Here is a 10,312-nt window from a genome sequence, read left to right as displayed (position 1 = left end):
TTCTGAAAGATAGAATTGAGAAAGAACGTAGAAACCAAACATTGTTAAGAGCAAATTTAATACCATTCCTGAAATAACGTTAAAATGAGAAGGGAGTTAGCTAAATTTATACATACTTTTTGAAATTTTTAAATACAATTTCTGTCAAATGAATGACTAGGAACTAGTTATCCCCCAGTATAACTGGATTACGATAACGGACGATAATTTTATCTTTATAATTTTTATGATACTTATATCACCGTTCAATAACTTTCGATATCAGAATATTTTGTGTTTTTTTTTCGTCATTGTATGCTTTTTCCAGTCCTGCTAAGGCTTGATAACTATATCAGCAATAATGACACATTCCACTGAAAATTGTCACTTTGTCCTGCCCCCTCCCTGACCGCCATTGATTAAACACAATTTCGAACTTAATTAACACACCTGCTGTGGGAACCATGCCTCTCTGTCTTGAGTTGTCACACATGCCGAGATTGTGTGCAAGTGACACTAATTGGTCACCTACCAAGTTGTCATTATTCGTGAAGCAATGTCGATCAAGTGCTTGACTATTTGACCAAATGAAACAAGATATCTTATTGTTCATAAGACTATCGTTTGTTATTATATAAATTAAATAAATAAATAATAAATAAATAAATATAAAATAAATAAATAAATAAATAAATGTTTCCTAACACTGGTACTGTTACGTAACGTGACTGCCAGCACATAAGACATCATGGATGGAACGAAACACATCACTCACAGATGATACAGATCCGGACAGGTATACCTGTCTGACGTATCTTTAATTCATAATATTTTTCGACGATTTTTCAAAACAAAAATATTTCACTCACATCCAAGCCAACGCCACACTCACACATGGTCGGAGTACACACACACGCCTTCACACACACCAATACACAGACACACCACAATATTTAAGGGCCTAATATCATTTTCACTCTATTCACATTTTAATAATCATCATCATCATAAATAATATATATAAATTGTACGCAACATATCATCATCATCATCATCATCATCATCATCATCATCATCATCATCTTTCGCAATGCATTATCAAGAGACATCAATCATTATCGCCATCATCTGATGTATCTTTCCTGAATGTGATAAATATGCCTTGTTTTGACAGATATTGATAAATTTTCTTATAGTTTTTTTTTTATGTTTGTCATAATTTTTCATCCTCCACCTCCCACTGGAGGAGGAAGGGGCTATAAATAGAAATTTGCCTGTCCATCTGTCAAAAGATGCTCGGCACATGATAGTACAGGAAAGACTATCAGATTTTTTTTTATATTTAAAAAATCAGGCTGCATAGATGTTCTCACAGGTTTTGATATTCATCATGATCTGAAACATCTGATAATACTCAATTGCGACACTTATAGATACCTGGCACATGGGCATTCCCGTCCTATAACCATCTTCAGGTACACAAGAAGTCGGTGCCAAAAGAAAGAAAAAAATCCATATTTATCGACTCTTTTCTGCCAAAAAAACCCAAACAAACAAACAAAATCGCCTAATCTATCAAATGAGTTATATAATTTACTAAGTTAGGTATATGTATATGACTTAGTGAATAAGATATCGTGTAATTTGGTTAAGCTCCATGAGCAAATTACAACTTGGTCTGACGTCATATATACTATTGGTGATAAGGGCACCATGACATAGATATAAAGTCACTGTTGGTTTTACTTTGTCATTTTATTTTATACTTGAACTGACCCCAGTGACATTAGAAGTCGGAACTCACATCTATCTTAAAAATATTCGTTTCAGTATTATGATTTGGACATTAATATTCAAATAGTAATAACTTAAACAGATGGAAGAGTGTTAAGTGCGCACACTTTTCACCGAATTAAGACGACAGGGGTTCGATTCTCCAATCGGACATTAACAGGTATGGGATCACCTGCCCCTTTTTGTTAGATTTCTTCGGGTAATCCATTTTCCTACCATATGTAAAGAGCGTTTTATCCCAGCTAAAGACGTAGAATTTACCTGTTTTGAAACGCTAGTATGCTTGTTAGTTTCATAGATACTGACAATGTTCTCGTTTTGAGGACCTTGTGTAAGTATATACCTAGATTATGAAAGCTGAAGATGCTTACACGGAAGACATCTTGAGAGAAGATAACAGTAGTATGAAAAATCCTCCCGTTCCTTATTTTCACACAACTGAATCAGTTGAAAACAGAACGACAAAGTGACGAGCACCTCCATCATTTTTGTATGGAATGGTAAGAGGGATTGAATTAAAAGAACTGTTCTAATCAACCAATACATGAATTGACAATGATGAGCAAATTTGGGTATATAAGTTTAAAGTTCTTTATGTGTAGAACACTAGAACAAATACACCTACTTTGGGTTCAGAATACTATGTAACCCTTTGTAAAAAGTAACAATGTATTCTGGAAGAATGTGTTTAACTGATGGAAGAAACTGACAAAATCCATCTCAACAGAGAAAAGGGGAATTACTTTTGTATCCCCATTTGGTATAATGATAACATGAACATTCCAAAGAAAGGTAGTTTTTACACTGACTTGGACTGACAAAGTAGTAAGAAGCTTGGAAGACATAGGTGGGACTACTGGTTCATGTCTCAATTTAGGTAGATTTAAAAATTGGTTGACTATTGAAAACATAATTATGTCCTTAAGGTTCAGTGGAATATGTTAAAAGTTTCTAAATCAAAATAATATACAGGAGTTATCTCCCATTTTCACACACACACACACACACACACACACACACACACACACACACACACACACACACACACACACACACACACACACACACATATATATACAGAAAAAGTTAAAACACTGGAAATCACATGATGTAAAAAATGATAATTTATATTATAATATTATATTCAAATTTTTTATATATATACACACACACATAGACACACACACCTGACGATGTTCAGCTATTCCTAAAACAGAAAAAAATGATAATTTATATTATAATATTATATTTAAAATCTTTAATAAAAATTGCGTTAGATTCTACGGTACAGTGGTTTCAGCACATTACACTAGTTCGTCGGATCATCTTACGTTTGAACTCGTATTGTTGCCTGACATAATGGATGACAAACTTTGTTCTTAGTTTAAATTATATTCAACAAAATTGTAAATGGATTGGGCACAAGTTAGTTGTTCTTTGTGTGGTATAGAAGATGAGACGCACCCCATCAATCTTTGATTGTGATGTGGTACAGTCAATGTTTAAAAGATTCGGATAAAAATAAGAATGCTTTAGATAATAATTTTTCATTGAGAATTGAGTGTGCTATTTGAAGAAATATCCGGTTAAAGAAAAACTGTACTTAATTGTAATATCATTTTATTCAAAATACTATTTTTACGTTCCTGGTAAATGCTGAGAGAGATGAAATATAAATAAATCATTCTATAATGGAAAATTACTTAGCAAGGAAGAATTTAAAAGTTGCCAAATTTAAAGTCTGAAGTATATGAAGAAGTTTTTTTAAGCAGCGAGGTTTAAAAAATATGATCACGTGATGTATGCAGTGTTCACCTGAATGGCAAGGTTTTGATGAATGTTAATAGAACAAGTGTAGATCAAACTATAGATCTGTATGAAGTGACCACTGCAGTAAGGTAGCGTGATTCCTGAAACGTACGGAATGTACAAACAATACTGCGTCAAAGCACAGATTACCGTGTTGGTATACATAGAACCATCTGTAGCTTTACACTTTTATCATGGCGATGCACTTCAACTGAATGGGAATCACATATATGGGTAACAAAAATTCAACTAAAATGGCTGTCATGGGTCTACGGACCTAGATATAGATCCGTAATGAGCCGTTATAGAAAATGAAAGCAACCAATGTTTGTCCATACGTAAGCACTATGATTCCTACCGTACCATGTAAACAAACATGTCATTATATTGCTTTTTACCTCTGGAAACAAGAAAGATTGAAAAATATATATTTCCAGCAAAATGTGAATCAATCACTCAATCAAAGGTTTATTCATAAACAAGAAGAACGTTAAAGTGGAGTTTTCAAATATGAATAACATAACTAATTACGGCTTTCTTCAGATAAAACAAATAGCTTGCTCAACATACATTATGTAATCAACAATATTACACATAGTCATATTACATATGGGATGGGGAAAAAACAAGCTAAGCGCTCATTGTCATTGGCCTACGTGCATCTGCGTAGAACTTTTGACTTGTGCAAGAGTATCGCTAAATGATTTCTCCCTTGGGTCAAATATAAGGTCACACACATGCGTGTTGTCGTATTTGGCGCGAAAGGGGGACCGGACGAAAGTGTAAACACTTGGAATCTTAAACTAACTACGGACATGTCATTTGTGTGTTGCCATGGTTTGTACATTTCATAGAAAATTCATTCCTTTTTGTTTAATTTGGTTATTTGTGAGGCTGGACTTCACGAAAGAAATATATTTTTTCGGTCCTAGTGTAGTCAGTCTCGTGAGTCGTGTGGACGAAATGTGTTGTCATTGCACAAAAAGGTAACGTTAGATTCAGCACACACTGCTAGATGTAACTTCTACAGCATTTCCAAATATAAATGGCAGAGATATCTTAAAATTGTCGTTACTTTCCCGGTGTCTTGACCTTCTTTCAGCGCACGCAAAAACTACACAAACGTTCAGCCCCCCCTTCCCCCCCCCAAGGGAAAAAATGCTTACTGTTGTAATGTTGATATAACACTAAGATCAAGCTAATTAATGGACGCTTTCTGCTTTTCCCTCCTATATTAGCAGAATAAACCGTTTGCCATTTTTGTGTCGATATTGTCATCTACTTAAAAGTAGGTGTAGACCACACATAAATGAAATGTCCCTCTTCATATACACCTGAACTCTGCTTCAGTTCATCGTATTTGTAAGGCATAACGGTATTCTGGTCCTTGGACTATTTCCGAGAAGTACCATGCACACTCACCACACTCACAAACACTTATGCATCAGTTCAAGACTTTGCCATAATCTTCCATATGTTGAAGGCGAGCACTTTAGAAGAAGTGGAAAACTTAAATTTTCCAGGGCATTGGTGAAATAGTTCAATGCCAGTACATACACCAATTTAGACTGCTAGCTTTGATGTAATGCCTGGTAAGAAAACATCTCTTTAGCTTGATTGGTTGAACAAAGGTTGAATTCGTCAAAATTGATCTGATGTTCTAATGACTATTTCATATTGATCTGGAATTGACTTAAAATGAAAGAATATTAACTGAAATAAGTTCTTGCTCCATCAGACAACCATAAACAGCTTAAGAGTGTAAAAACTTTGTGTGAATATTTTATTTTTGATGTAAACATCCTTATTTCAGTAGTTATATTACCTTTGTGCATTTGATACTGAAAGTACAAGAATCTTGCTCAACTCATCGTTGAGCTAGTTTGCCGAAAGATTCTGTGTTAAAATTGCACCAAAATAAGATAATATACTGTGTGTTTATGTAGAATAGAGGACTACGGAATGCTTATCACTTTTCTGTGTTCGAATTAGTTGATCAATTGTATCGATTTTGATCAGGTTTCCATAATGTTGAGGATGCATAAATATTTCAGTAGTATGATTTAACTGTCTTCAATATTAAATCTTTGCTGGCGAATATACATATTGCTTTTGAATGTTGTTGATTTCGATTTTTTTTTTCAGGATATTCGGAGCTTTTTTTCCTGTAGTAATGTGAAGAAAACTAATAGCAGCAATAAAACCGAAAAGCCTGAAAATCCGAAGTTAAATGTGAAAGGAAAGTCTGTTAAAAGTTCTAAAAAAGATCAGAATGAAAAAAATGGAAAAGATGAATGCAAGTCAACAGAGAAAGGGAAGGATAATGATAAAAAGGGAAAAAGTTCAGATATAAAAGGGAGCAAAGATAGTGGATCAAAGGCAAAGAAGGTTATTATTTTAGACAGTGATGAAGAGGATGTTAATGGAAATTTATCTGGAAAGAAATATGAAAAACAGGAGACGAAGGAAAGCTCCAAGAAAAGAAAGCGCCAGGTAAAATATGATCTATCAATATTTTATTACTCTGGAGATATTTTATTTGTAATATTACAAATACTTCAAGCTTAATTACACTTATTATCTGAATTTTCAAATCGCTCAACATCCGTTGTGCATCTGTAAACAATGTTTTCATCGCTATTTCTTGAAAAGTACTGGATGGATCTTTATGTTTTTTCATTTGTGGATTCTTCATGGTCTCTAGTTGTGCCCATCAAATTTTGGGACTGATCAGATAAAGAAAATGGCAGACAGGAAACTTTGATTAGTGAAACAAGATGGTCGTAAGGCAGCTATCTTAGAATCTGTCAACTGTGCTTTGTTATCGTTATTTCTTCAAAAGTATTTATGGTATTGAGTCACATCAGTGAACCAAAATTGATAACAGGTGGCCATCTTTGCTTTTTCTTGAAGTGTTGGTAATCTTGAAGTGTTGGTAAAGATCAATGTCACTCTGAATGTAAAGGTCAATGTCATTGTTAGTATATGTAATGGTCAATGTCACTGTTATTATAGGTAAAGGTCAATGTCACTGTTATTATAGGTAAAGGTCAATGTCACTGTTATTATAGGTAAAGGTCAATGTCACTGTTATTATAGGTAAAGGTCAATGTCACTGTTGGTATAGATAAAGGTCAATGTCACTGTTAGCATAGATAATGGTCAATGTCACTGTTGGTATATGTAAAGGTCAATATCACTTATTATATGTAAAGGTCAATGTCACTGTTAGTATATGTAAAGGTCAATGTCACTATTAGTATATTTAAAGGTCAATGTCACTGTTAGTATAGGTAAAGGTCAATGTCATTGTTAGTATAGGTAAAGGTCAATATCACTGTTAGTATATATAAGGTCAATGTCATGGTTATTATAGGTAAAGGTCAATGAAATTGTTGGTATATGGAAAGGTCAGTGTCAAAGAAAGTATGTTATTGCTATTGAGAACTACAGCATAGATATTCCTCAAATGTCACATGTATGTTTCCCTTGAACACTTGTGCCTGTTTGATGTTGACACTGATCAGTAAAAGAAAATGGTCGACAGACAGCCTTCTTGGTTTTCCACTGGTAAAGACTGATATCCATATTTCTTGAGAAGCACTGATGGATCTCTCTCAAATTTCATAAGTATGTTCCCCATTGGTCTCTACTTGTGCCTGTTTAATTTTGGGACTAATCAGAAGGAAGAAAATGGCTTCCTGGCCACCATTTTACATTTGGTAGGTTAAAAATATCATCACTATTTCTGCAAGGAATGTTCAAATTTCTTATCATTAAGAGCAAAATCAGAGTAGAGAAAAGAAAGGAAAAGATCCAACTTTCAAGGAGAAAAAAAAACTTCAATGGTGGATGCCAAGATTGCCTGGGATTTCTTTTTTTCTTTTTTTTTTATGAAAAAAAAACCCTTTTTTAATGTAATTATCAAGATAGTACTTTTGCAAACAAACACGCACAAAAAAATGTGAACTGGAAGTGAGGAGATATGCATTCCATAAATTCACACCTTTCCTGATACTTGTTCTTGACAGGTACAAGTCCTGTGTTCAAATGGAAAAGTGTTTTGTGACAAATTGTAGAATATACATTTTAGATTAAGAATAAAAATATTCTTGTTCTTACTTGCAGGCCAGTAGTGAGGAAGGGAAAAAGGACACCATTTCTGGTCACAAGAAATCAGGCAAAAAGGCACAAATAATTGAATCAGGTGTGTAAAAGCTTCAGTAGACAATGAAGTACCAATAAGAAGTCTCCTTATGTACATCAGATAATCTGGTACATTTTAACAGCACACACAACATAATGGTGTACCAGACAGAAGTTGCACTATGTACCTCCGGTAATGAAATACATTGTACCAAACAAAACTTAAATAACTCATATTCATGTTTGAAGATTTTACAAATTTTTCTAGCATGGTCGATAAGCTGACTGTATTTATAGGGCTTTTCGGGGGAGCTCTGTGTGGCGGAATATCGGCTATATTATTTCATTATATGGCGGAATTACCAGAATGCGTATTTTACTCCTTAAAGTGTCCTTCCAATGGATCGATTGATTTTCTTCCCAAAATGAGATGAAAAGGCCCTTTCCCAAATGTGTGGGGAAAAGCTGTGGTTGAAATGTTGTAATGTGACACCTGTATTAACTAAATTAGTCCTTGTTAGACCTTGTTCATTAACATTTTAAAACCTTTTGTGTTGTATTAAATAAATGTTGACCTATCTGATTTAATGGCAGACTCTGATGAAGAACCTATTCCAAGGAAATCAGCTAGGAGCCAGAATGACAAAAAGAAGGCTGGAATTGTATTTATGGAAGATTCAGGTGAGTCTGTGCTCGGTACAGGTGAAGAAACGACTTATTATTTCTGTGACAGGAAGGTGGCAGCAACTAACAACAAGACCAGGCTTCGGGATAATGAAACAATTTTAAGTCTTAAACTGTCTGAAGTTTTGACACGACATAAGACATCCAAAATTCAATTGGATGCTGGCCATCAGCATTCAGCCAAGCCTATTTCTTTCTCCCTTTTTGTTTATGTTCATTCTCAAAACATTGTTAGTGCTGTCTTACACATGCATGTAAGGTGCGAGTTTCCATTTGCCAATTATAAGAATTAAGTCTTCAGCTTCGTTACTTCTGTGACAGGGAAATTGTAAAACACTTGAAAGGAAACTAGATGGTTGCATTATTATTAGTGGTCAGGTCATTACGGATTGACGGAACCAGTCCAGGTGTTTCACAATTAAATAGTTAATGTCATGATTCCTTCAAACTTACTAAAGTCTTCACCACAGAGAAAATCTTGTAGCAGAATAGAAAAATGTGTGCCATCTCTAAAATAACTCTCTAAAGAATCAGTTAAAACTGAAATTTTATCATAGAAGAATTGGTTGATCATCAACATCATTAATGTGAAAATTTGAACTGTGTACATTTTTTTAGATATCAATAAAAAATGGTTGCAGTGACTTTTGATTTGAGTAATTAACAGGAAGTCTTAGTTTTGTAACATACTATTGGAAAATAGAACGTTTTGTATCGTTTTCTTGTAGTGTTTTTTATCATTATACTTGCTTTAAATGTTCTTAACAATAACACTGCACCATTTATTTTGGTTGTTCGGGCCTTTTCTGTTAACAAGGTATCCAAATGATTTATTTTAGATGAGGAACCAGTTAAAAAGTCCTCCTTAGATTCATTTCTGAAGACACCAAGTCCACAAAAAGTCAAGTCCAAGACGGAAATAAAGAAATCTGAGACAAAAACTCCAGTGAATGTGTCGGACTTCTTTGGCAGTAAAACTGTACAGCGCTCCGACAGAAAAACTGTGGTATCCAAACGAAAGCTGGTAGGTGAAAAGTTCAAGTGAAAGCTTATTTTAGGCACAAGATGATATACTAACAGAAACAAGAATTTGATTCAGTTGGATGTTGTATATATGAAAAGGTTATTTGGAAACTTAAGTAGCTGAGTTCAGCAGATTGATGTATAACACAAGAGAAAGCCTTCTTTTTTGGGAACAAGACAAGATTATTTACAGTGTTTTCAAGATATAGGATGAAATGAGCAGCCTCTCTTTGACTTAGGTTTTTGGTTGGATTAAAGCCTTTTTGTCTTTTTAAAGGATGAAGATGAAGAGGTTCATGATGATGATGATTTTGAAAAGACTCTTGCACAACTGGACAATGTGCAACCAAGTAAAAAGGTGAGTACACACACTGTTTCTATGCAAAGTTTTGTTTCTTGTGTGTTTGAATTTTGAAATTTTCTAGTCATGAAGGATTATTATTAGGTCATCTGACCCTGCGGTCAGATGACCTATTGCGATCGCCTTTTGTCTGTCGTCCGTCATAAACATTTTCAACTTCTGCTCAAGTTCTATATGTCTCATTGAGCTGAAACTTACCTGAAATGATAGTGACATGATTCTGACCAAAGTTTGTTAATTTCGGGTTGGTCCGAAATCCAACCTGGCTGCCATCTTGAAAACACATTTCAACTTCTTCTCAAGTCCAAAATTTGAAATCTTGTATTTTATGTCTGATAACCGTTAATGGATTTTTTTTGTAACTAGATATCTGTTAATTTGTCTTAAGAAATGCAAAAGAATTTAATGTATATTTAAAATGTATTATATCAGCAATGATAGATGTATGTATTATTCAGGAAGATAATTTGTAATGACATCATCAAAACATTCTGATATTTTATCAGGAGCCCATAG

The 10,312-nt window shown here is 34.1% G+C and overlaps 1 protein-coding gene across 1 annotated transcript in view; it reads left to right on the top strand.

Moving 5' to 3' along the window:
• The first annotated feature begins 4,332 nt into the window (after nucleotides 1-4,332).
• The window catches only part of LOC132546539 (replication factor C subunit 1-like), a 29,239-nt gene continuing 23,259 nt past the window's right edge, over nucleotides 4,333-10,312 (top strand). Inside the window, exons 1-6 of the mRNA XM_060210262.1 lie at nucleotides 4,333-4,419; nucleotides 5,728-6,075; nucleotides 7,711-7,789; nucleotides 8,323-8,409; nucleotides 9,252-9,436; nucleotides 9,713-9,793. Of these exons, the coding sequence (XP_060066245.1) occupies nucleotides 4,417-4,419; nucleotides 5,728-6,075; nucleotides 7,711-7,789; nucleotides 8,323-8,409; nucleotides 9,252-9,436; nucleotides 9,713-9,793 (783 nt within the window). The 5' untranslated portion in view covers nucleotides 4,333-4,416. The remainder of the gene's footprint in view (nucleotides 4,420-5,727; nucleotides 6,076-7,710; nucleotides 7,790-8,322; nucleotides 8,410-9,251; nucleotides 9,437-9,712; nucleotides 9,794-10,312) is intronic.

Source organism: Ylistrum balloti, unplaced genomic scaffold, assembly GCF_031769215.1.
Source record: "Ylistrum balloti isolate Yb309-2 unplaced genomic scaffold, AGI_CSIRO_Ybal_v1 Utg369606, whole genome shotgun sequence".
NCBI classification, from domain to species: domain Eukaryota; kingdom Metazoa; phylum Mollusca; class Bivalvia; order Pectinida; family Pectinidae; genus Ylistrum; species Ylistrum balloti.
This window is presented reverse-complemented; position numbering and strand designations above follow the sequence as displayed.